Source organism: Nomascus leucogenys, chromosome 22a (genome assembly GCF_006542625.1).
Source record: "Nomascus leucogenys isolate Asia chromosome 22a, Asia_NLE_v1, whole genome shotgun sequence".
Taxonomy (NCBI): Eukaryota; Metazoa; Chordata; class Mammalia; order Primates; family Hylobatidae; genus Nomascus; species Nomascus leucogenys.
This window is the reverse complement of record NC_044402.1, coordinates 100,770,065-100,797,942: the sequence shown is the minus strand read 5'-3', so window position 1 is coordinate 100,797,942 and position 27,878 is coordinate 100,770,065. Positions and strand designations below refer to the sequence as shown.

The 27,878-nt window shown below is 42.5% G+C and overlaps 1 protein-coding gene across 9 annotated transcripts in view; it reads right to left on the bottom strand.

Annotated features, from left to right (window-relative positions):
* Nucleotides 1–6,490: 6,490 nt before the first annotated feature.
* SPATS2L (spermatogenesis associated serine rich 2 like) overlaps nt 6,491–27,878 on the bottom strand; it is a 172,526-nt gene continuing 151,138 nt past the window's right edge. For 4 of the 9 annotated variants that reach the window (XM_030803560.1, XM_030803557.1, XM_030803558.1 and 1 more), the window contains exons 9-13: nt 25,129–25,187; nt 17,582–17,691; nt 14,956–15,058; nt 11,938–12,158; nt 6,823–7,385 (exon numbers count right to left, since the gene is read on the bottom strand). In XM_030803560.1, coding sequence (XP_030659420.1) covers nt 6,990–7,385; nt 11,938–12,158; nt 14,956–15,058; nt 17,582–17,691; nt 25,129–25,187 — 889 coding nt within the window. In that variant the 3' untranslated portion in view covers nt 6,823–6,989. Of the gene's footprint in view, nt 7,386–11,937; nt 12,159–14,955; nt 15,059–17,581; nt 17,692–25,128; nt 25,188–27,878 lie in introns of all 9 variants that reach the window. The other 5 variants (XM_030803559.1, XM_030803562.1, XM_030803556.1 and 2 more) reach the window with 2 other exon arrangements.

Sequence of the window (27,878 nt, the reverse complement as noted above, 5' to 3'; positions counted from 1 at the left end):
AAGGAAGGATATCTCGGGCCTGCTGATTTAAAAAATCCATCCTTTAAGCTCCCAATTACGTTTCTGGTTTTGGCATAAAATTTGAAATACTTTCGTTTGCTGTTCTGACCAAGCAACTACCTAATAAAAGCTAAGATGTGCTCTTCTAATTGTTTATAAACTTATTTAATACACTAACCCTATGATGCAGGTGGGTATGATTATCATCCCCATTTTACAGATGGAGAAACTGAAGCACAGAGGGGTTAGATGAGCTGCCTAACTGCTAGCAGAAGGCAAAGCTAGGATTCACATCCATGTCATCTTACTCCAGAGTCCAGGCCCCTAAGCACAACGCTAGGTCTGCTCTTATAGGAGCTTGTTACGCCCATTCCCAGAGATGAGCTAGATAGGATTAAAGTCTTCTGTTTGCTGCATAGCTATTTATTCTATGGATCAAATACTTTTTTTTTTTTTTTTGAGACAGTCTCACTCTGTCGCCCAGGCTGGAGTGCAGTGGTGCAATCTTGGCTCACTGCAACCTCTGCCTCCCGGGTTCAAGCGATTCTCCTGCCTCAGCCTCCCAAGTAGCTGGGATTACTGGGGCCCACCACCACACCCAGCTAATTTTTGTATTTTTGGTAGAGACAGGTTTTGCCATGCTGGCCAGGCTGATCTTGAACTCCTGACCTCAGGTGATCCACCCACCTCGTCCTCCCAAAGTGCTGGGATTACAGGCATGAGCCACTGCACCTGGCCTGATCAAATATTCTTGTAGCGCTTACTAAGGATGTGTTGGTTATCAATTCATTGCCTCTTGCTTCCAAATCCACTCTTTATTGTGCTGCTTGTGATACTAGAACTGGACCCTGTAAACACTTCTCTCTCACCAGCTGGCATGATGTTAAGCTTTGTCACTGGTGGGACACTGCAGAAGGGCCCTTTTCTTCCGGGTTCAGGGTGCATCCCGGGTCTTGCTGCTGCAGTGCTTGGTCCCAGTGTGGAATACCAGTGGCTTTCACCCTCAGCAAGCACTGCCTTGTGCAGCTTCCTCTTGGGTGGGTCTCCCTGCTGGCTCCACAGACAATTCAACAACACCCCGTGTGTGGTTTCCAGGTGAGTTTTGCTGGTGTTCCAGCTGGAGTCCCAGCAGGTTTAATGGCACCCCTGCAGGTGTATTCCTGGTGAATCTGAGTGGCTTCCAGCTTGCCAGCCCCAGCCTGCAACACCTCAGCGAGCTGCTCCGCCCTCCAGTGGCCACAGCCTCACCCTCTCCAACAAGGTCGAATGTCAGCCTTGAGGGTGGGGGGAAGCTCTTTCAAGCTTATTCCTTTCTTGGGTACTCTGTCTCGCCTCTAGTAGTGACTAGTCCCTGTATCAGCTATTCCTGTTGTCTTCGGAGTTCTTACCCTTTAGTAGCTAATCTCCTGTTACTAGTTATTTCTGTCGATCTATCTTCCCCATATACGTTGATAAAGCTTCCCTAGCAAATTACTCTGTGGTTACTGTCTCCTGCCTGGAATCTATATAAAGTGCCAGGCGTCATTCCAAATGCTTTGCAAATATTAACTATTCGATCCTCATAACAACTCTGTGAGGTAGCTCCATTTACCTGCCCCATTCACCCATGGAGAAAACCAAGGTAAGGAGATGTTAAGAAATGTACCCAGGTTTACACAGCCAGGAGGTGGTGGAGCTAGCGCTTGAATCCAGACAGGTGGCTTTGAGGGTCAGTTACTTCAGCTGCTCTGCTCTCTCCTCCTGTTTTCTCTAGGATTGTTTTACTGGGTTACTTTGCACAAGCCATTTAGACTCCAGAATTTTCTGGAGATATTGGAGTTGGTCACCTATTCATATCTTCTCTCTCTTTTAATCAGTGTTCATCGAGTGCCTACTATACGTCAGGTGTTGGTAGAGGAGTAATGATGTTATTGGCTGACTTCTTACACAATGATAGTAATTTACAGAAAGTGGGTTCTTTCAAAGGACTGGGAACAATTAAATCAAATTCAATTCTAAGTATCTGAAGTTAAAAACAGGATAGCTGGGCGTGATGGTTCAAGCCTGTAATCTCAGCACTTTGGGAGGCCAAGGTGGGCAGATTGCCTGAGCTCAGAAGTTCAAGACCAGCCTGGACACCATGGCGAAACCCTATCTCTACTAAAAATACAAAAATTAGTCAGGTGTGGTGGCGTGCATCTCTAGTCCCAGCTACTTGGGAGGCTGAGGCTGGAGAATCGCTTGAGCCCAGGAGGTGGAGGCTGCAGTGAGCTGTGATTGCACCACTGCACTCCAGCCTGGGTTACAGAATAAAATCCCATCTCACACACAAAAAAAAAAAAAAAAAAAAAGATATTTTTTTTCTTTTATTTGACAGGGAGCACTTTTTACACTGCTATTTTCTGTAGAAGTTCTTTGGCCATTGTCACAGTCATGCTTCTGAACTATTTTTTTTTTGCCAGAAGTCTACATAATTTCTCAGACAAATTTGCTTTAGAATATACTCATTATTCTGTAAAAGTTGTTTGTGGCAATTCTTCCTATGAAACTGGAACTTAGTGGCAGCCCCAGAAGCTCCTCTGAGCTGTGGGAAAAAACAGAGTTCTCAGACAAACGGACTTCTGATAATTAATCATTAATGTGTAAGAACCTTGAGTGATGAGAGCAGCATTGTGTATTTCTCAGATAGACTAGATTCAGACCAGAGTGCCTTTGCCTGTGGGGCTGCTATAATGAGATTAAACACTGGGCTTGGCCAGCTGACCAGCCTCCCAGGACTGGGGACCTGGTTCTTTGAAACTAAGAATAAACACAAAACTTTGTTAGAATTTATTAAAGAAGAAAAAGATTTTTAAAGTCCTCATAATGGATTGTAAAGAATAGTATTTAAATTACGTTTCAAATTCTTAGGTAAGTAACAAGAGAATCACTGGGACTTCGCAACTCTTCATAATTTTCTCACAAAATCAGAGCAATTGAGATGGCTCAGTACTTTCAAGGAAATGCTGGAACAATGTATTAGGTGAATTGCTCTTTTTCCCTTTTTTTTTTTTTTTTTTGGTCTTTTGCTATTTTATAGTTTGCTTAAGAAACAAGAACAAGTGACTGGGGCTGGGCGCGGTGGCTCACGCCTGTAATCCCAGCACTTTGGGAGGCCGAGGGGGGTGGATCACGAGGTCAGGAGATCAAGACCATCCTGGCTATCACGGTTAAACCCTGTATCTACTAAAAATACAAAAAATCAGCCAGGCGTGGTGGCGGGCGCCTGTAGTCCCAGCTACACAGGAGGCTGAGGCAGGAGAATGGCGTGAACCCGGAAGGCGGAGCTTGCAGTGAGCCGAGATCGCGCCACTGCACTCCAGCCTGGGCAACAGAGCGAGACTCCGTCTCAAAAAACAAGTACAGCAAAAAAAGGTGCCGTTACATAGGTCATTGGATGCTATCACTGGAATGTCTGTTGAGAAATAAACATTTTACCATCTGTAGACACGTGAGGGCGCTTTAAGCAGGCAGCGTGGGATGCAGCGTGCAAAGGGAGGGAGGGAGAAAGCAAGCTTTGCCAAAGGTAGCCTGAAATTCAGGCATCTCCCTGTCTGATTGCGGACCTGTGCCTGCGTGGGGGTGGGGAGCACCGAACTGGTTTAGGAAAAGAACTGCGCAGGCCCTGGATCCCCACTTCTCATGGTGAAATCAAGTTTGAGATTCAAATCAAGGCTTTCAGAGTCAGAATTTCCAAATCTGTTACTTTGGCAAAAAACTGCTTTTAATCTGGTAACGTTTCCCATTAACCTCATTTGATGTCCTTCCCTAAGAATGTTTAATTAGAATCTCCTTTTCTGATGCCAGCAGAATTGAACTGCTTGCGAATTGAGCTTTAAATTGGACATGTTGTGTTTCTAGTCCTCCGCTGAGGGTGAATTTTGCAGCAATTTGCGTTTAACTTTCTGTGTCTTGCTGCATTAAGCACTTCTAGAACAGGATCAACAGGACAGAGCTGGAGTATGCAGAGATTCTCAAAAGAGATGTAAATTTGGAATGTAATTGGGAACCCAACAGGGAGATGTGGATTTCACGGATGAAGTCTTGGTGGAAGATCTAAGTGCCACAATGTGAGTCTGAAGTTATTCGATCTTCATAAGTATTAAACTATTTTAACCTCTACTAGGCAAATGTTTAAGAGAATAATCTGTTCTTCTGACTACTGTGTATTAAGTAGAGAGATTAGAGTTTAAAACACTTTAAATGAATGGCAGAATAGCACTCAGTTCTCTAGGATCACACCAATAGTTCCACCAGACAGATGAAGGTATGTAATATAGTGTTTAAGTGGCCTGACATTGGCACTAAAATATTGAAATTACTGTTTCAAAAATGCAAATTAATAAATGCTTACATGCCCAGGGTCTATAAGAAAGGCAAAAACCAGCCAGGCGAGGTGGCTCATGCCTGTAATTCTAACACTTTGGGAGGCCAAAGCAGGAAGATCACTTGAGCTCAGGAGTTCGAGACCAGCCTGGGCACCACAGTGAGACCTCGTTTCTACTAAAAATTTAAAAAATCAGCTGGGACATTGTGGTGCACACCTGTAGTCCCCGCAACTTGGGAGGCTGAGGATGGCTTGAGCCCAGGAGTTCAAGGCTATAGTGAGCCATGATCATGCACTCCAGCCTAGGTGATAGAGCAAGACCTTGTCTCAAAAAAAAGGGAAAAAATATTGGAAAAAATGTAATCAGGTCTGAGCACTTTTTAGCATTCTTTTGTTTCTTTTCAGTGACATGGGAGTGTTTGCTCTGTGCTCAGGAATGTGTTTGGGCTTTCTTAAACCTGAGGGAGTGAGTCAAGGTCAAGAGTGGTTGGGTTCAACTCTGACAAAGGCAGGTGCACTCCTGACCTGGCAAATTCATTTTTTTCCCTCTTCCAAGAATTACTTGACTCATCTTTAAAGCGGTCACATTTACACTGACATTTTTCAGTGATGAGCAAAATCTTGCTACATAAAAAACTGTGCAAAATCCTTCTGTCTTGTAATATATAAATTCAGAGCCTCAGATGGGGTAAACAGGGCCTACAGTGCCGAACATTCATCTTTCTTATTTGAACGAACAACTCTTCCTTCCTTCCTGGAATGTGACTTAACATTTAGAATTTCTATTAAATCTCTGGGTACACCCAGAGACCTCAGAAAGCTCTCTACAGAGACAGCAAACATCCTCCTGTACTTGGCAAAAGAAGAAACAGATGCTTGCGTGGCTTGCAGGCTCAGCTGCTCAGGGCCGCTCTGTGGAAGAGAACCAGTGAACCTGGGTTGCCAGAAAAAATGTTAATGTTGAGCTGAGAATAAGCATTTGCACTTGTGAGTAGTCAACAAGTATGTAGGACACGTGAGTGCAACGGAAATGGCACCCAAACTGGACTGCCCTGTAGTCAAAGTTAGGGGAACTGGGGTTATTTGGGGTTTGGGCCATTGGGTATCCATTTTCCCTTTCTGAGAAGTCCCCCTTCTCCATCTAGCTCAGGAACTCTGGGAAGATGGCCACACCCGGCTCCAGGGGTGGGCTCTAATTAGTCTATGCAAATTAGTTCATCCCATTCACTTCTCTCCCTGCTTGCATGATTGGTTTAAGAGACAGGCCTACCAGCAATGGTATGCAAGACCTTTGCTGGGATTTCTGAGAAAGACACTTGCTCCGTGTAGAAGCTACTAGGATAACTTCTCTCCTCTGGACAGTGTGGAGAATAGACTTGAGTCCTAAGAGCATGGCGGCCCTTTGCCACCATTCTGAATGCAATGTCAACCCAAGGAGGAAAGGAGAGCTAAGATAATCAAGAGATGGGGGCTGGCCGGGTGTGGTGGCTCATGCCTGTAATCCCAGCAGTTTGGGAGGCCAAAGTGGGTGGATCACCTGAGGTCAGGGGTTCAAGACCAGCTTGGACAACATGGTGAAATCCTGTCTCTACTAATAATATAAAAATTAGCTGGGCATGGTGGCACACACCTGTAATCCCAGCTACTCGGAAGGCCGAGGCAGGAGAATGGCTTGAACCCACGAGGCGGAGGTTGCAGTGAGCTGAGATCATGCCATTGCACTCCACCTGGGTGATAAAGCAAGACTGTCTCAGAAAAAAAAAAAAAAAAAAAAAGAGATGGGAGCTGAAATCCGGATCAAATTGGACTAACTGGACTTTTCACTCACTGAACCAATAAATTCTTATTGTTGAAGCTAGGCTCAGCTGAGGTTTGTGGTACTTGCAACCAATGTTTCCAACTGCCCAACTGCCACATGGTGTGTCTAAGACGATCAGGGTGCATATCCATCTATTTGTGTAACCTAATTGAAAGGGCATATATATATATATTTGTTTTTTCCTGAAAGAGTACTTGTCTCAACAGAAACAGTATTTATCGTACAGAGCTTTGTACCACAACCTCTAGTCTCTACAGTTTTTTTGAAAGCACTAAACAGTACATTCAATAACTAGGCGGGTATCAATAAAAGAAACTAGCCAGGTGTCAAATGCAGCATATTTTAATTTGTTTCAAATAAAGCAATATATGTATATATATTTTTTCAGAAAAACACCAGATGTTAAATTCTACAAAAGCGCATGTGTCCTCAGCAGATCATGTTTGTCTGATTCTTAAGAATTCTTTTTTGTAACATTAACTCTCTAAAGACAATCAATGGACTGACATCACTGCTACAACACAGGTTGCTAACTGAGCCTCTGATCTGCAGCCACATCTTGATTTTCCTAACAATGAGTAAATACTGCCTGGCTAAAATGCTGCAAAGTCTTGATGAGAGAAAGCATCAACAGATCAAGCAAAGCCATGAAAATTATGAAGCAAGCTAGAGCTGATTATTAGAATTAGTAAAAATGATTAAGAGAGGATGACACAACCATACAGGATTTGTATATTCTGATTGACACTCTTTTGGCAGCGAACTGGGTCAGCACCTCGGGCAGGGAACCAAAACTGAGTGAAAACTGCTCTTTTTCCTCCTAGCTCAGGCCACCAACGTCACAGCCGGGACTGAGAGAACTGCTGCATCTGTGGAAACTTCTATTCTCGTGGGGCAGAGATTGCACTGTGAAACCCTACCAACACTACCCCGGAAGGGCCTGGCCTCCGAAGTGTCTGCGGCGTGCTGCCTTCGCCGGGGCTTTTCAGAATGGGCTGGGGCCTCGGGGGTCTTCATCCCCAAGGAAGCCTCTTGATTTTTGGCACCGCCTTTGTTTTTGGGCCGGAAGCCGTTGTGCGGCTGTCTTCTGTGTTCGTGGCGGCTGTTGCCCTTTCCCAGTGGCTCGGCTTCATTCCCACTGCCCTGCGACTTGGCAGGCCCATTTAGCCTGTTGTTATGATACTGTGGATTAAATCTCCGTCTTTGGTTAGAAGATCCGTTCTACCAAAAAAGAAAAGAGATAAGTATCAGATGCCAGCAAGCCACTGATGACACCAATAGACATCAGGGAAACCAAATCTCTAAGCCACAGGTAAGCTTTTTTTTTTTTTTTTATACACCAGAAGAATCAGAAAACATGAAGATGAGGTCAGGCAGATAAAATTATTAATCTTAAAAGAATAGTGGACTGTTTTATAATGGAACTGCAAGAAAATGATGTTGAAAGAGAGGTTACAGAAGCGTAAGACAGACAGTTCAAAAACTGGGTCAAATAAAATTCATAAAGATGCTTAAACTATAGCAGAATAAAACAGAAGCCAGGGGCAGAGTAATGATGATCCTCTACTATGGAGATTTCTGAGACATTCTGTAGAGACTGAGAGGGACAGGAGGCACAGAAATTGTACACAGAAAAAGGGCGGGGTCCCTGGCCAAGCCCCACTCTCAAGCCCAAAGTGAGAACTTTACATTCCTCTTTTCCTGCTCAAATGTTGCCTTTTCCAAAACCACCCCTGGCCCACCCCACCCCCCATCCTATACCCATAAAAATCCCAGGCTCCACTGGCACAGAGCAGAGAACAGGAAAAGAGAAGCAGCTGCACGTTGGAGACTGCAGTCTGAGTAGGAGAGCAGTAGCTTGACTTTAGCGGGACTGCTTGATGGCAGGACTTCAGGGGAAAAATACGTTCCCACTCCATCCCCATTTTCCAGCTCTCCTTCCTGCTGAGAGCCACTTTCATTGGCAATAAAATCCCCTGCGTTTACTATCCTTCAATTTGTTCATATGACCTGATTTTTCATGGATGCTGGACAAGAGCTCAGGATACAGAAAAGTGTCACACTGACCCTCTGCCTTCATGAAAAAGTAGAAGGTCTATTGAGCTGTTAAACGCTTAAGCCGTCCTTGGACTGCAAAGCTAAAAGAGCATTGGAACGCATGCCCTCTGGGGCTCCAGGGGTCACGGGTACCACCCTAGGCGCTGCTGTGGGACTGCATGGAGTTTTGATCCTGCCGGCACCCAAAAGTGCTTGCTCTAGCTCCTGCACCTGCTCACCTGCATGCTCTCCCTCCCCTGAGGGGTTCAGAGCTTCAGGCTGAGAAAGTGAGGCGCCCCTGTTGCGAGGCCTGCGAAAGGGTCAAGGAAAATTTCCTGTTCAAAACCATGCATAGGAATTCTAATTACGTACATGAAGAAAACGTAAAATTCTGTAACTTTTCTTCTCTAAAGTAGCTTTTCTAATTTATTTCAAAACAAATATCTTTATAGTTCAGAAATATTATCTTGGACAAATATAGGGATGAAGTGTATCTGGCAGGTCTTGGTGGCATGCAGAAATAAGGTGTATTTTCACAGAGGTAATTCATTGTTTTTCTAAACTTTCTGCAGTTATAAGCAAAGAAATTTTGAAGCCTCTATTAAAAAATCATTCCTTCAACAAATCACTGACCAGGAACGTAAATGGATGAGTAGTAAGGACGCAATGGATTAAGCTCCTGTACAAGGAAAAGATATCTGAACTCCTCAAGGTCAGTAATAGCCAACACTCACTGAGTGTTTACCATGCACTGAATGGGGTTCCTCACCATGCACTACCTCATTTAACATCAGAATCACCCTTTAAGATAGTTGCTATTATGTGCTTCATTTTATAGATGAGGATAAGGAGTTTCAGGGACTTGCCCAAGGTCTATCTATAGTTGGGAAATGGTGGAGCTATTCCCACTTTATATACTGTCTCCTGACAAGACTCTTAAGTTGTAACATAAACATAAACCTTTTTTGAAAATCAAACCTCTTATGAAAACATGAAATTTTATGAGTTACAAATATATAAGGTTCTTCATTTGTGCACTGTGACTGGATGGTATAGGTTTAGGGCAGACCAACCCCCAATAATTCAGAGCCTAGAACAAGAGTACAAATGTAGGTCCATACATCTGTTAAAGGAAAATAAATCTTGGGGCCCCCAAGTCACTAAGCTGAAGGGAAAAGTCAAGCTGGGAACTGCTTAGGGCAAACCTGGCTCCCATTCTATTCAAAGTCACCCCTCTGCTCACCGAGATAAATGCATATCTGATTGTCTCATTTGGAGAGGCTAATCAGAAACTCAAAAGAATACAACCATCTATCTTTTATCTACCTAAGACCTGGAAGCCCCCTCCTCGCTTCCAGTTGTCCGCCTTTGCCTCCAGTAGTCCCACCTTTCCGGACTGAACTGATGTTCACCTTACGCAAATGGATTGATGTCTCATGTCTCCCTAAAATGTACAAAACCAAGCTGTGCCCCACCACCTTGGGCACATGTCATCAGGACCTTCTGAGGCTGTGTCACGGGTGCATGTCCTCAACCTTGGCAAAATAAACTTTCTAAGTTATCTGAGGCCTGTCTCAGATTTTCGGGGTTCACACACCATACGTCTGAATACTGTCTTTTCCTATCTCTGGCTCCATCCCACATTGTAAGGGGGCCTTGCACACACGAATGTGGACATTCCAGCCTGCACACCTAAGCATCGCCTCCACTCCCACCCTTCAGGCAGATGGGTGTGCAAACTGGCAGTGTCATTCATCTTCAAGATGATGTATACAGGGAAGTGGTCCAAGCAGATCCTGTGAGCAGGCTTGCGCCCGGGAAGAGTAACCCAGGATCTCGAGTGCTGACTGGCAAGCATGCTTCAGAACGAAGAGTGTAGATTCCAGTGGCCCTGTCTCCTTGGTCTCTCCGATTCCTTACTCTGTAGAGAGGGCCATGGCTGCGGAAGGGTCAAGAAGGATTACTTGAAAACACAGGGCCCAGTCCAAGGGCCCTTTTTGCCTGGGTCTACAGTGTTCTGACTTAGATATTTGAGTGGATTTCAACTTAAATGAGCCATTACCTAAATTGCTAAACCAGAGAACTGAAAAAGTATCTACACAGATAGTACTTAATCTGGCCTCCTTTGTTTTTAAAGAAATTATGAAAAAGGGAAACTCTTAGACTAAATTTTAGACTTAATTATTAGCATGGTATTTAATAACGAGCAGAGAGGCCAGGCATGGTGGCTCATGCCTGTAATCTCAGCACTTTGGGAGGCTGAAGCAGGTGGATCGCTAGAGCCCAGGAATTTGACAGCAACATGACAAAACCCCATCTCTACAAAAATTATACAAAAAAATTTAGTCAGGCGTGGTGGCATGTGCCTGTAGTCCCAGCTACCCTGCAGGCTGAGCCTGGTGGATTGTTTGAGCCCAGGAGGTTGAGGCTACAGTGGGCCGAGATTGTGCCACAAAAAGAAAAAAAAAAAGAAAAAAAACTGTGAAGATATATTTAGACTCACAAGTAAAAACAGATTTGATTATGATCTTTAACTAATGAGATTATAACATGCTCTTTGTCAAAGTGCTATCTTAAAGCTCATGAAGACTTCAGGGCCTGAGAAAACACCTGTCAATATCATTAATAAGAATTCTCAAAGGCTGAGACAGCAAAACCCAACAAGACACCTGTTAGAAAACCAGCATTTTAAAAGACTTACAAAAAAAAAGAAAAAAGAAAGACTTTTTCTTGGAAATGATAAAAGGTATCTTAGGTATCTTTATAGCATGCCCAACTTCTATATCATCAGATCCTTTTTTTTTTTGAGATGGAGTCTCACTCTGTTGCCTAGGCTGCCCTGCAACCTCCGCCTCCTGGGTTCAAGTGATTCTCCTGCCTCAGCCTCCCAAGTAACTGGGGTTACAGGCACCTGCCACCATGCCTGGCTAAATTTTGTGTTTTTAGTAGAGATGGGGTTTCACCGTGTTGGCCAGGCTGGTCTCAAACTCCTGACCTCAAGTGATCTGCCCACCTTGGCCTCCCAAAGTGCTGGGATTACAGGAGTGAGCCATTGCACCCGGCAGATCCCAATTTTTTGTTAATTCTCTAAGGATAAGGGGAAAATCACCTCCAAAAGATACAGTGGAGAAACAGAAGGAGAGAAGGAAGATTGTTCTTTGGACACTTGTGTCTTTAGACGTCATAGAAGATAAGAATGAAGAATGCCATTTTGAAATGTATTTTCCTTACTGAAATCCCAAGAGAAGAGAAGACTGCACTAACTTTAGCCTTTTATTGATCAGCTAAACATAAGTGGGGATTAAAATATCTTAAAAAACAAATGCCAGATTTCCTCTCATTAGTAGTTTCAGTGGCCAGGTTCTGAGTCTTGTTCCCGAGTCTCTGTGGGTCCCTTCCACATGTGGGCTGGTTTCGGGGCCCCAGGGATGGTGGCAGTCCTAGCCATGAGAAGAGCCGTGTCACTTGGGTGGACTCTGCTCACGCGGTCAAAAGTGTATGCAGGCCACTTCCTCCACGTGGGAAAGCACCTGGGAGGCATGGACGAGAGTGACCAGGGGAGTTCCCAAGAGGCCAGTTGGGCAGTGCTGCTGGGTGGGGAGTGGGTGAGGGCAGGTGGCGGGAGCCTGAGTGTGACCCCAGGAGGCCTAGAATCTAGTAGTTGCTGTTTTCTTCCTCTGGAAACAGGGTTTTTTTTTTTTTTTTCCCCTGGCACCCTGCACCAGTGTCTGCTTACCTGCTTGTTGGCCGGCATGGCCTGGTGAGAGGGGTCGGTGGTGCTGGGGAGACTGCTCACCATTTTGGGGTTTGCCGCTTTGCCTTCAGAGGGCTTATTGTGAGTGGATGATTTTCGGGAAAAGTTACTCTGTTTCCCAGAGGTTGCTGCGTGCGCATTCAGCAGAGGCAGCAGGGAGCTGCAGGGAGTTCTTGAGGAATAGTTGTTCTTTGGATGTGTAACTGCAATAAGAAAGTGCTCAGTGTTACGAGCTGCACCTCCAACACTGCTGCCTCAGTAACCCATTAGGAAGCGCAAGAAGATGAAGAAACTGGCTAGGAGCTCCACAAAAACATTAAAAAGTTTTCTTTTGAAAGATGTTATTTGAAAGGGCATCTTGGTGCTTAAGGGAACAACCAAATTTCTCTTGTGGGAATCACTGAACTGTGATTACAGCATAATCATCCAAGTTGGGAGACATTTGTAGGAAATAAGACATATCTGACCAACTTAAATATTATTCTTTAGGTCAAGAACCACCAAGGGAAAAGAGATAATGAAACCTCAAGGTTCCCTCTCTGGCCCTGTCTGCAAATGCACTCTGCCTCGTAGAGTCCCCATTACCAAACCTGTTCTCACTTCCTGGATCGGTTCCCTGGACCAACTGGTACTGCAGACACAGAAAGACTGGGAGCTATGCAGACACTCTGGCCTGTCAGATCCACGATGTTCTGAGAACTTGGGAATGGGGTGATGTTGGATGTTAGGAATTCTGTTACTCTGGGTCATGCATATCCCCCAAACACAGGGCCAGGCCCGCCAGCCCCTAAGGCATCTTGTAAATTTCATTAGTGCTCCGTTATCACACCTTTAATCAGCCCCGTTTTCGGCAGCCTCACTGCAGATGTGCACCACTTCCAAGGTTACAGGCAAGGCAGGCTGATCAGGCAGACACCCGTCAGAGCTCAGGGCTCAGGGCTCAGGCAGGTCTGCTCAGCGTTTATTATGACCATTCCCGCTGGTTTTGAAAGTGGTGGTTTCTGCTGGGATGATTTCTATGTGATTACACTGAACTGGAACTGGAGGGAATCAATTCAAGGATAAAGCCACGACTTCTCTCTCACAGTTCACGAGAATCTGACTGCCAGCTAGACCTTTCTTTGATGCTTAAAACTGTCACCAATTTTTGAAAGCAATTTTGTCTGCTCCCTTCGTTGGATCAGATTTAAACCCAGGGTTCTGCTAGAGGATTAGGCGGGACCAGTAGGAATCACAACACAGGAGAAATGGAAAGGCCAGGGACGCATCCCCAGTCCCTTCAGTGTATTGGGAAGGTGTGACAGCAAGCTGGGGCTGTCCAAATGTGACCAGGGGATTTCCGTGGCTCCTGTGCTCACCAGATTCAGTTTCATGGGGTCATTATTGTCTGCAGATGAGGGTCCACTATTTCCGGTTCAGTACCTGTGGGTTCTCAATGTGCTCTCAACAAAGCTGAGAAGGAAGGGCCTTTGGATGACTACGGTGTCTGTCTTTCAGAATGGACACCTGGAATTTGGTAAGGGACCATTTCTCCCACTAGATGGCACTTGAAGTGCTCAGGAGGAAAGGAGGTGAAGGGGCACCTCTCCATCGCCCCTGAGATCGGTGACAGGGCATCACTCAGCATCACTGTCTTGCTCTTGAGGGCTGAAGTGGAAAGGAGGGTGGGCAGTTCCCTTTTTTAGAGGTAGGGCAAAAGCTGGGGATAGAGAATGGCAAATAGGTAGATTCTTTCATAAGGAAGAGTACGGGGGGAACAATAATTTTTAAAAATGCAGTCAGAAAATCAAATAATTGGCAAGGATGTGTGGATAAGGATGCTCGCAGCAGTGTTATTTAATTAATTTATTTTTTGAGATGGAGTCTCGCTCTGTCACCCAGGCTGGAGTGCAGTGGTGCGATCTCCACTGACTTCAATCTCTACCTCCCAGGTCCAGGTTCAAGTGATTCTCCTGCCTCAGCCTCCCAAGTAGCTGGGCTTACAGGCACCTGCCACCACGCCCAGCTAATTTTTGTATTTTTAGTAGAGATGGGGGTTTTACCATGTTGGCCAGGCTGGCCTTGAACTCCTGGCCTCAGGTGATGAGAGTGTTATTTTAATGGTGAAAAACTGGAGGCAATCTAAATGCAGCAACCAGGAGACCGGTGACATCTATTATATTTAGAGAAATGACTGGTTAAATATATTGATATGAAAAAATGTCTACCATAGATTGTGAAGTGATAAAAGCAAATTGTGTTACTATATACGTATGCAGTGTAGTATAGTATAGTTAATTATATCATAATAGGATGTGCAGCCAAATCTTAATTTTTCAGCTAACTGCGAGGCTGTGGGTTTCCACGTCATTGACTAGTCCTTTCCTCCTTGCGGCCGTCCTTAAAGCCGCTTCAGTGCTCATTCCCACCTCCCCTTGTGGGTGGGCTGGTGTAGGGGGAAAATATAGCAGCCAATTTTGTTGCACATTAGCTGCTCTAATTAAGGCTTAATAGGGAACAAGACTAAAGCTAATGGCTGAGTGAAGTCTTTCATTATCTGCAGCCTCACTCAGCACAGAGAACCAAGGGCGGAGGCTCAGGGCACTGCTGAGGGGCTCGCACAACAGCTGGGCCCTGCGCAACAATAGCTGATTGTCCCAGACATGTTAGGAAGACTCACTCTCTGCCTAACGAGTTTCTGTAGAACCAGGGCTGTTTGAAATCAGAGAAGCAGTTTAACTGGCAGTGCTTAATAAAAGTTTGCAAAAGGTATAAACTAGTTGACCTGTTCTGTTCCACTTAATAAATCCTGGGGAGTTACTGATGGGCAGTGGCATTTGAAGACTCTAAGTTCAAATCTCGACATTTCTGGTGACTTGTGTCATGAGCTTAGATCATTAAATCTCTTTAGACTTCATGTTAGCCCCCTGGGGGGACTGCACACCTGACATTTCCAATAGCAACTCCAAATAGCACCAAGGTTACTCACACAGAATTACTTGGCAAATATGCAAAACTCACTTTCTCCGCAGAGCATGATTTGGGCCTTCAGCTGTTCGATGTCACAGGAGAACCGGGCAGCTTTCCCGAGCTCCTCGTCATATTTACGCTCGCTGACAAAGTGCTGGAGGAAAGAGATGGAAAGCAGGAACCCCATGATTACAGAAATGACTGAGGCACCCCATGGATGCGTTCACTCTGCTCTTCCGGTGTCCACTGCAGTGCTGACCTGGTGGGGATCTTTCCAGCCCTGTTGCTGGGAGGCTCCACGCTCAGTCTTAGTGCTGACCTGGCTAGGGAATGAGCATCTTCCTGCCTGGGGAATATTTGAGGGGCCTGTGTTTCTCTTGTTTGGGCCTACATGGAATGTGTGTCTGACTCATCTATTTAACCTTTTAGCACCCCTCGCCCTCCTAGTAATTTTCTGAATTGCATTCTGGCAGGGTCTTCTGAGTTTGGCCAAGTGCCTGCTAAGGTATTAACCATCAAGAGAAAACATGTCGCCCTTCCTAGACCCCCATTCCTATTTTAATAGGGAACCGGGATGTCCACAAAGCCTTTAGTGTCTGGAAAATATTATTTTAAATGGCAGAATTTCAAGTGCTGTGAAAAGAAGTGAGAAAGAGATTATTTTTCAATTCATTTAAAATTAAGATCTATGTGTAGAAGACACGGTGAGAAATAACAGAAATAACTGTGACTCAAGTCCCTTCTTGAGTTTACTAGGGAGTTTAGCAATGGCAAGGAAAACAGATACCATTAACTACAATACAAGGTGGAATGTGGTTGGTGCTTTAGGAATATAAAAGAGGAAGAAATTATTTCCTACTGAGGGCAATGGGGAAAGAGTTATGTAAGAGGGAACATTGAAAAAATCATTGAACACTTACAAGGCAATGGGCAAATTCTTACCAGATAATCTCATTTCATCTGATTACAGTATTATGAAGTCAGTAGTATTATTACCTCTGTTTTACAGATGGGGAAATTGGGGTTCTAAGAATCTAAGAGAACACATAACTTATCCAAGGTCACAGAAGTAGAAAATTTTGCAGCTGGACTGTTTCACTCCAAACCCTGTGCTACTATTTTATGATGGGTGGCGTTTTGATAGGCAGAAATGAAACTCCGAAGATGAGTTGATTTCAACAGATCAGGAAGCTAGCAATTTTGTATTTCTTACTTGATGTTCTAACAAGCTGGGATTTTTGTAGAGAGAGATGGAAGTTGGAATATATATTGAAGTCCAGTTGCGAATTTCTTTCTGAGGGGAAGGAGATATGCTGGGGAAACCAGATCTGCTTTGGGAGTTTAAGTCTGGTCTTAGTGGAGTACGAGCTGGAGGGAGACAGTGTAGGCAGACAGACTAGTGTGGAGGCCACTGCAATTGGCTGGGTGGGAGGCTGCAAAGGCCAGAGCAGAGAAGGTGAGGAGGGAAAGGCCACTGACGCCCTCAGCACCCTCGGATGAGGTCCTCTTCCCCATGGGGCCCGCTTTCATCCCCAACCAGGAGGGAGGGAGTTGAAAAGTCACTTGCCACTGTCTATCATTGCCAAGCAGTTTTATGCCCCAATTTGCAATCTTACTTTCAAAGCTAGCAGCAGCTGTGTCTTGTAACCACTCTAGTTTCCTGGAAGTGGGTAAGAAGCTGGAAGGCCTGTGTATGTGTGTGTGTGTGTGTGTATGTGTGTGTGTGTGTGTGTTTAGTATACTGGGTGGAAAAGTGGATAAGGGGAATTTTAAAATTTCTTCCTATTTTGTTGTAAATACTTATACTTGCCTTCCTGGTAACTATTTCCCCTTCTGGTAACTGTACCCTGATGCAGTTTCAAAGATCCATAGTCTTGGTGGGTCTGGCGATCAAGATGTCACACCCTCTCTGGGCCAAATGATGTACATGACCCAAGTGGAGGCCAATCAGAGCCTCTCTCTTAGGGATCCGAGCCAAGTGGGGTGGTACAGGGCTGATGGTCCCATGACAGTCTAGTGATTATTGCTTCTTATTTCACCAGAGCCACTCCAGTTCCTACCTAATTGTTGAGCTGAGCCTTCAGACAGGGCTCTGCTTTGCTGAGCTATACTCACATCCTGTCAAATTCTACTTGTCCTTGAGGTTAGCCAGGGTCAGTTTCTGTTGCTTGTCAATAAAGAAATCTAATAAATACATATTTATGGGTAGTATTCTTAATAAAAATGCAACTAAACTAGAAAAGAATATTAAGAAAGAAATCTCTACAGACTGCATGCTTTCTAATCTTTACCATTACACTACGTTCATGCTTCGTGTGTGTGTATATACCTGTGGATGTGTTTATATGCATACATATAAATCACACTGTGTGAAAATAATATCCCCCATCCCAGCTATAATTCATGGCCAAGTTACTTTATTTGGGTCCGTCTCTACTGACTGACAAAATAGCCTGTACCTCTCCTTTGGAGTAACACATTCCTTCAAAGCACATTACACTTCAAGACAGTGATTATGTGGGTGTTCCCCCTTCTGTGTTCTCTATTTCCACCCTGTGGAAGAGAGCTGGGTGTAGATGTTAGATCCTCAGAGAGCAGAACTCTGTGGATGCAAAACAAACATAATGGGGATCAGCTCTCTGGCTCAGGGTTCAGGCTGTGATATTTTAGAACTGACCTTAATTTCTGCCCTGAGTTCGGCCAGCTGCATCTCTGCCATCTGACTGGCAAGGTCAGTGAGTCTCTTTAGTTCTTCTGCTTTCTTCTGACGAGCAGTCAGGATTTCCACTGCCAAATAAGGAGGAGTCATATATTAGGGCCAGAGATTGAAACATATTAAATAACCTAATTTCTTGGAATCAGTTCTCACTCCACAGATTGCTTTGTTAGACCACGACTGTGTTTTCTGAGTTGGTCATGGAGGTGGGTTCACCCTCTGTACCTATTACCAACAAACCAGTTCCTCCTGTCCTACTCCACCAATCCCCAAGCCAAACACAGTCCCTTCTGATTCACTGTACACTCCCACTCTACATTTTCTCCATTGGTGTCTGACCTCACTTACAGAATTTAGACTTTTGATATTTGTTACTCCGAACAACGATCTCTGAAAAACAACACTTATTAAAACCCTCTCTAAGTGATACTGCAAAGACAGGAAGTCTACTAAGCAGAAATCATTCTATATGTGCTGCACTATTAAACTTTAACAGCAGCAGCCCTCTTGAACTTTAACACATACTCACTTAGGGTGACTAGCTGTGTTATTGGAATCTGACATAAAAATCTAACTTTATTAGTTTTTTTGTGAGCCAAAAATGTCTCTGCTTTTGATACTCTGCAGATATGTTTCCATTCAGCAAAGAAACAGAAGTTCTACCCCAGAGTGTCTTAGGTCTTTCTATAAGTGTCCCCAATGGAAAAATTTCAAGAGTGAGTTAGGCCAGCTAGAACTAGATTCGTGTGAATTTTTTAGCACCTGCACACGTAGACAAGACACTGGGGAGTACTCTGGCTCCAACATTTTCACACATCTTCAGATGAACTAAAGGTTCAAATAGATGTAGTAGCCTATCGGTTGATTTGTGTCTGTGTGTGTATACACGTGTTTCCCAAAAGATTACGGTGCTCAGAAGCAATCAATACAAACACACAGGATGAGATTTAAATATGAAGCTGGATCTCTCAATAGATAGACTTGTGGCTCTCTAATTCGACTCATATGAATTGCCTTCATTTCTTTGGGATGAGCATTTTGAGTTATAAGAAAAAAGGTGTTCATCTAAGATGACATGCATGTCGGACTCACATTCTATGCTTGGCTGAACAAGGATCAACTGCTTTGTTAGACCAGATTCACAGCACACATGCAGGTCCAAACAATATGATTTCTGATTTTAAGAGTTCTTATTATTCAAAATATCAAAAGATAGTCACTGCAAAAGCCCCAAAAGAAGTACAGAATCCATCAAGAGTTAAGATTCCCTGCAAATCATAAACCATTTTTTAGACAGACTGAAAGTCATTATCTTCTTTTTTTTTGAGACGGAGTCTCGCTCTTTCGTCCAGGCTGGAGTGCCGTGGCATGATCTCGGCTCACTGCAAGCTCCGCCTCCCCAGTTCACACCATTCTCCTGCCTCAGCCTCCCGAGTTGCTGGGACTACAGGCGCCCACCACCATGCCTGGCTAATTTTTTGTATATTTAGTAGAGACAGGGTTTTACTGTGTTAGCCATGATGGTCTTGATCTCCTGACCTGTGATCTGCCTGCCTCGGCCTCCCAAAGTGCTGGATTACAGGCGTGAGCCACCGCGCCCGGCCCCAAGACATCATCTTTTTATGCTGATATCAATGTTGAGATGTTAATAATTAGTCTATAACTCATACAGCTTTATCATCTGCCAAACTATGCTAATCATGCTTTGATTATTTAACTGGGGCTCCCCCTGGCCCCCATTTACAATACCATGTGGCTGGGCAGACAGATTTGTGCCTAATAGTCTTTCTGAATACAGAGGAGCTAGTGAAAAACTTGTCTGGATGATGAGAGTGAAAGGAAGTTTCATCTCAATGTAGACAACATATTGCTGAATGATGTCTCAGGACACCCAGTGGGACCAAAGGTCACAAAAAGGTGGCTCACTATCATTTTCAGCCAGAGTACATATGTCTTGTTTGGTCCACACATTACGTTTACAAATTAACTGCCCACATTTAAAAATTAGAAGATTCCATTTGAAAGCTGGCTCTCTAGCATCTCTTAAAGTACTGGAATTTCTGGCCACAGTTGGTCAACATTCCTACATGGTGACAAGGGGCTGAAGCCAATAAGCCACTGCCCTCTTTAGATGGAGTCGGGTGCCCAGTGTGCCATGGTTTCCCCCTGCCCCATTTGGCCCTATCTGTTTCCTGCGAGCATCTCCAGTCATTCTCGGGACTATGGTGTGAACTGCACTACGTAGTTCTTTGTGTCCATGGCACCTAGTGCCTGCTTGGTACCCAAGGGGTATGCAATATGCCTGCTGAGTGAAGAATTCAATGAATGAATTAATCTATTACTTAAAGGGAATATCTAAAGAAGGATGGAAGTTCCTTTTCTACAGGGGTCACTTAAGACTGTTTAGTATCCATACCTTTGACTGGTTATGTTGTTTGCCATTATAATTCAATATATGGATGGGACTAACATCTGCAGCATGAGAAAACAATTCAAGTAGGAATATGAAATGAAGTATGTTCTTCTTGCAAACTAAAATTAAAAAAATTAATTCTGTGCCAGGCGCAGTGGCTCACACCTGTTATCTTAGCACTTTGGGAGGCTGAGGCAGGAGGATTGCTTGACTCAGGAGTTCAAGACCTGCCTGGGCAACAAAGCAAGACCCTGTCTCATCAAAATAATAATAATAATAATAATAATAATAATAATAATAATAATAAATCTGAAGGCCCAGACTTGAAAAGCAGCTAGTAAAGGGGTCATTAGGCCCTCAGTGATGACACAGTCCAACAGATCTGACTTTTCTTCATGGATCATTTGTGAGACTTGTGACAATTAGGGGCCATTGTTCTTTTTGATTAAGTAGAACTTGGGCATTCATACCAAACAAAATATTTTATAGAAATAGATATAAATGGGCCCTAAAATAGGAATGCAGGTGCAAGATCACCAATAAATTCTGTTTACACTCATGCCAATGTGCATGGAAACGAATACTTTGCATCAGTTAAGTGTTGAAATGCATTTTACATATAGTCTCATTAACATTTCAAAGCCTTTCATTATGAAAAAAGCCTTAAAACTTGAGATCTAAAGCCAATATTCTTTGGCTGGAGGGGGTGAACATTTTCACCTCAAAAACATCAATCACACAAACAAAAAACAAAAACAGATCAGATTTTAAGCTTCATTGATCCTGTTATTTGCAATACAATAATAAGTATGTTTTGGAAGCACCATGCTTTCAGAAATCTGTAGAGGAAGACAATTCTGTACAGCTTAAGTTTTCACTGCATTCAAGACTTAATTAATATTATGTATGTATAAACAGTAACTGGTAAGCTGAAATCCACTTTCTCAATAGGATTTATAAACTCCTTCAAGTTTTTGAAACACATTGGAAGCTTGCTCATATTATCTGAACCATAGAAAATCTTAAGGCTTCTCAAAACAATAACCCTCAGCAGAAAATATACTTAAAATCCCAAGGTGGGAGCCAGGGGCCAGGAGCCGGAGAAGTGGCTCTTTAAGCACAAAGATTCTTTGGAATACTTTTTATTCCTTAAAAGTTCTCGTGAATTTTGCATTCTACTTCATAATTTGTTTGTGTTACTATGAATTTACAAAGTAATGTTTTCTTCCCGTATCTCTAGTGAACTTGACACCTGTGCTTACCTGGGTATAAGCATGAAGTTTGAGACCCTAGCACTACAACACACCTGGTTTCTTCTTCTTTAAAATCTGTGTAGGAACTGATCACATCTTGTAGGGGTATTGTGGAAATAAATGGAATAACATATGTGAGGTGTTCGTATAGTATACTCAAAATGCTAACTCTAAATATTATTGATAAAGGGAGATCTCTTCATCTAGAATATACTTCCTCTTTTTTGCAATTAGATGAATGTTCACTAATATTCGTTCCCACAGTCTACAGATACTGATTTATTTACAATGACTCATTTAACAAATATTTATGAAGTACCTGCAGTCTTCTCAGCACTGGGTTAGGTGCCATGAGGGATTTAGGAGCTTCTGTTATAATTGAGGAAATATGATTTATAACGTCTACAGGAAATGTAAAGTGTGAAAAATACTCCAGACCACAGAGAACCAAGTTAAAGATGATGGTTGTAAAGACAGTTCTGTAGTTAGTGGGGAGAAATTCCATGGTTCTTTCTATCTGTGGAGAAGACATAGTGTTGATACAGGCTTGTCATTTGAGAGATGCAACAGAACCCTGATCTCCATTTTTTGACTGTAATATGAGGGGGTTGGGGTAATTTACTAATAAGAACTCTTCCCTTTTTGCACACATATTGTGTCAGGCTCTGTGCTAAGTGCCTGACATGTATTTTTTCGTTTTATCTTTACAATAACTACTTGAGATGGATATTATTATTGTTGTTGTTATTATTATTTTTAATACAGGGTCTCTCTCTGTTACCCAGGCTGGAGTGTAATGGCATGATCATAGCTTGCTGCAGCCTTAAACTCCTGGGCTCAAGTGATTCTCCCCTCTCACCCTCTAGAATAGCTAGAACTATGGGCACATGCCACCACACGTGGCTAATTTATTTTATTTTTTTATTTTTTTAGAAATGGGGTCTTACTATGTTGCCCAGGCTGGTCTTGAACTCTTGGCCTCAAGCAATCCTCCTGCCTTGGTCTCCCAAAGGGTCTGAGATTATATGTGTGAGCCATCGCCAGGGCCTGAGGAATATTAGACTTTGAGAAGTCAACAACATGGTTCAGGGACAAACAGCCAGTTAGAGATGGAGGTTGGACTTGAACTCAGTTCTGCCTACCTCGAAAGCATGCAAATGGGCTTCCCCAGGGCTGAGGTTAGTTCAAAAACCAGGACCTGCTGTACCCATTACTGAAGTTAGGTGAACCCTGTTAACCAATCTGGCAGTTTCAGCTAGCCTGAAAGCTTGGTGAGTGCAGGCTCTACATTTGTCTGCTTGCTGTTTATCCTGGACACAAGGAAGCCCATGTGTTTACTGACTGAGTACGTTTTTAAAATGGGATGCTCTCCAGAGATGCTCCAAATTCCACAGGTCTTGGCATCAAACACTATCATGTCTCAAGAAGGAAAAATGAGTACATGAAACCCGAGGTCTTTTCTTGACCTCTAAGAAAGTGATGATGTTCTAGTGACTTTCCATTTTGGTTCAAGAGGATCATTTGTGTCTGTGTTGGTTGTTAGCATTTTTATCATTAGGACATGAAACTGAAGTAAGCTATACTTGAGAAGTAGGGAAAATCCCAAGTTGTGTATATAATCTACTTTTACTGAAGATGTCAACAAATTTCATAAGAATAAAATAATTTCACAATCAAAGAGATTGTTTAACTACCTAAATAGTCCATAGCTTCACCCTGGATCACATTAGTTTCATTTAACAAAGCTTGCTGTATTTCAGGATTCTAAAATGTTGCTTACAATTATTTAGATGCCTGACTAAAGGAGGTCTGAAATGAATAACAAAATAATTTAGAAAACTGTGTAACAAAAATAATGATAGCTATTTTCCATAAAATGACACTTGAATTATGGCCTAGGTCCAGACAAGAAAAATAAAACAGAATGAAGAATCTGGTCTGATCTTTCATTCTGGCAAAAGAAAGACATCACATCAAAGGTAAAGGGATTTCACTGAAATCTGGTTAGGGGCACAGACTGCCATTTATCCAATTCATCTTTGGGTAAAGATGAGGAATTTAAAATGCCCAGGAGACAAGGATTGTAAAACTAAATCCCAGTTGAAAAATAGGGTTTTAGGGGCCCCATTAACACAGCAAACTAAATTCAATAATAAGAGAGGGCCTCACACATTCACTTGTGGTTTGATGTTGAATCTGACTAAGTAATCTTGTCTTTGTTGAAATTTCCAACTCATGAGCCTCAGTCTATTTAAGACGGTAATTCTTCTCTACTACTCAAGTAACTTTACCACAGTGGGAAGGTTTAGAAATCAGCATAAAGAAAATAAAGCAAGTCAAACCCAGAATGTTAATATTTTATGTTAAATTTAGGATTAAGTTTTGCAATGATCAAGATAATTTGAGCATGTTCATTATTTAAACAGAGAATTTGGTACATTAAACAATCTGATTTGTGATTTTCAATTTAAAATACGGAATTGATTTTCTTTTGCGGTTTTCAGTTGGCAGGTTGGTCAGTGTATTTGATGAAGTTCACGAACAGAACTGGAGTATTTTAAGAAAACTGTTTAGGCCGGGTGCGATGGCTCAAGCTTGTCATCTCAGCACTTTGGGAGGCCAAGGTGGGTGGATCACAAGGTCAGGAGATCGAGACCATCCTGGCTAACATGGTGAAACCCCATCTCTACTAAAAACTCAAAAAATTAGCCGGGCGTGGTGGCAGGCGCCTGTAGTCCCAGCTACTCAGGAGGCTGAGGCAGGAGAATAGTGTGAACCTGGGAGGCGGAGCTTGCAGTGAGCAGAGATGGCACCACTGCACTCCAGCCTGGGCGACAGAGCGAGACTCCGTAAACAAACAAACAAACAAACAAACAAACAAACAAACAAAAAAACTGTTTGGTGTATCTTTAATTTTGAATTATCAATCTTATTATTTTTTTTTTTGAGATGGAGTCTTGCTCTGTCACCTAGGCTGGAGTGCAGTGGCGCAATCTCAGCTCACTGCAAGCTGTGCCTCCCGGGTTCACACCATTCTCCTGCCTCAGCCTCCTGAGTAGCTGGGACTACAGGTGCCCGCCACTATGCCCGACTAATTTTTTATTTTTGTATTTTTAGTAGAGATGGGGTTTCACCGTGTTAGCCACGATGGTCTCGATCTCCTGACCTCATGTTCCATTACAGGCGTGAGCCACCGCGCCCGGCCTTGAATTATTAATCTTATAAGAGTTGCTTAAAAGCTTAGGAACACTTTGCTTGTTAGGTTTGTGAGTTTGCCTTGTCTGACATCTGAAGCCCTTAAGACAAATCAGATATATTAAATTTATATATGTAATTAAAAATGTTGAGGGGAATTTAAGTAATTAAGTTTCAAATGCGACTACTTTTCTAGGAAAATTTAATATGATAAACTTAATTGAACCTAAAAAAGAACTAGTAAAAATGATGATGGGATTTATAAGTTTTAAAGAGTTAAAATTGTCTTAAAATCTAATACTAAATTCAATGTCATTTTAAATCCAATTAACTATAAGTTCTTTATGTGCACAAACATCCCTTTGGACTTTAGAAAACTCAACTGACACCTATTATGTACTGAGTGTCCATCCTGCCATGCACTCACCTGTATGAGGTGAGTGTTGCAACTGTATCCTTTTGCCAGATGATGTAAATGAGGCTTCCAGGGGCTAAGTGACATGCCTAAGGTTACAGAGGTCATGAGCCAAAATTTCAGCATAAATTTTAGGACCCTGTTCAGAATCTGGTATCATTGTCAGTCTGACCTATGGATTGCTTCTGATTGGGAAGCTCCTAATCAAAATAACCATGTGTTGTCTACTTACTGGCTTCTTCTTTAACTTTATCCATTTCTGCCATTAATGAAACTTCTTTGTCAATGATGCTGGGGAAAAACAAAAACAAAAACAAAAGCAAAGAATGCTTAATCAAAGATAAACTTTTAATTAGCACTGAAAGTAAAAGAAAAATTATTTTCATTAAACAAAATACAAAATTACCATAAATATTTCTATGCTACAATGCCAGCAGTACACTCTGCCTCTCCAAAAAATGAGGCAACATGGAAGGGATGTTCCCAAGGATTACATAGTGACATCTGCTGATTAAATCATTGTCAACAAACCTAAAAAAGAAGTCTTTTAGACTTTCAGAATTGTGCTGCTTTGAATTTAAATTTGGGAATATTTTTGTCCTATGCATTCCAAAGTTCCAAAACAATATAATAAGTATTTGAAAAGCTGGCACTTAGGTCCTTAAGAACTATATTTCCCAGTGTCTCTGTGCTCCACCCTGAGAGATTCTGGCTGGGAGGGAAGGAGATGGCCCAGTTCTGCTGCAGATGGTCCTGGGACCATACTTTGAGAAATATGGTCTGGGCCAATCCATCCACATGCTCAACAACATGAGTCTCTGCCTTTTTCATTCTCCCGAGTAAGCATTTCAAGGTTCTAATGAACTTTTCCTCGTATTTCATTTATTTTTTGGTTAGTCCTTTGAAAAGATATTACCTGCATAAAGCTAAGAATGATCTGTCCCAAAGTTTGCTTCTCTCCTATCCCATCCCAACCCCCAGTTCTCTAGTTCCCCTCCCAGAAGTAATGCATCATGACAAATTCCTTATATGTCCTTTTACAGATTTTTATGCAGGAAGGAGTGAAGAGAGGTTTTAGCAAAAAGGCAGGGAGCTGTGCAGGGTGAAGAGCCTGGGGAAAAATCCCCAGGGTGGGTGAGCACAGATGTCAGATTCTCTTTATATTTTTAGTTTAGTCATAATATTTAAATATATATCTTTAAAATATAAGGACTTCTGGGGACCACAATAATTTACTATAGCACCTATAAAACATTCACAATAATTTAATGTTATCAAATATCTACTTAGTATTCACATTTCCCCAACTGTCCCATAAATCTTTTTTTTTTAACAGTGTGTTAAAACCAGGATCTAAACAAGCCCTGTTCATTCCAATTGGTTGACTGACTCTTACATCTGTTTTAATCCAGAGGTTCCCTCTCATCTGTTTTCCTATCCCCTTTGCAATTTATTTGTTGAAGAAATTAGGTTGTTTATCCTGAGGAGTTGTGCAAAGCCTGAATTTTGCTGATTACATCTCCATGGTGTTATTTAGCCTGTTCTTTTGTATTTCCTATAAATTGTATTAGATGTAGAAATTTGATTAGATTCAGGTTTTATTTTCTTAGGAGGAACACTTGGTAAGTGTATTGTGTCATTATGTGTGTGCTGATGGAAATATACACGAGATGAACTACTCCACCTGAAAAAAAATCAGACTGAGTTTAATCAAATTTCTACATCTAAAATGGCAAATTTATAGGAAATACAAAAGACATCTCTCTTTTTTATGATCTTAGCAGCCAATGAGGATCATTGCCTAGATTTATAGGGTTTGCAAAATTGAAATATTCACATTCTATCGCTCCTTCTTCATTTATTTCCTGGAATTCTTCCATAAAGAGAAACTTTATCAATGATTTGGTTATCATGAAGTATAGTTTGCATAGGTCAGGTAGGATGAATGCTTGATTCTCCCCTTTCGTTTTCAAAATGATAGTTGGTTCCTTAGCATCCTTCAAAGGTAATCAAGAAGATTTTTTTGCTTGTTTGTATATTTTAATTATACACATTAATTATAAACTCATATTTAATGTGCTTCAAAACACTGTTATCATCTTTATTACTCTCAGATTGTTCCATCACATGGACTTTTCCTTCTCCGTCAGATGTACTTTTGCAATTTAAAGTGTGTTGAAAATTTACTTCCTCTGAAAAATTTTGCAGTATTTGTCAAAGAAAGAAGTGACTTCTGGGATATATCTATAGCAGTTTGGGGGCTCCTCAAGTAGATTGTGCAACCTAAATACTTGAAGAGTAAAGGACTGTGTGCTGAGGAACTCAGCTCTTCCCAACCAGGAAATCCTAGTGGAAAGGACTAATTGCACAGTGCATGGCACGTTCTCCAGAACTGGGCTCTAAGCCTAGTCCCTCGACTGTAGACAACATCGGCCAGCCCCATGACACACATGGCTTACGGTCACTGGATATGATCACTTTGGTGTAACAAACATATCAGGACGTCTGCCCTTTATCTATTGACGTTACATAGGTATGTCAATGTGTTTTAAATATAGGAAATGCACAATACAAAAAGGTGTACAGTGAGAAGGAACTCTTTATTCCATCTCTGCCCCAACTTACTCAGTTCCCCTCCCTGGAGGTCTCCAATGTGCCAAGTTCTTGCATTTCTAGAGACTGTCTATGTAATCAACCAGCACATATTCAGTAATTGTATGAAATGCCAGGTTGAGTCAATAGGCTTTGTGCTCCTGTGATTATGAGCTTCTCTGCCAAGTTCACAAACATAGCCATGACAGAGGCATCTGTGTGTGTGTGTATGTATGTTTTCATTATTTACAACCTTCTTAGAGAGGGGCACTGCTACCTTACTTTAGGGAAACAAAGACTGTTCGAGACAAGCTGCTGGGGAGATATGGGGAGAATCTACAGATGTGGAGCCAGAAGCCCAAACTATAAATATGTGGTTAAGCTACTCTG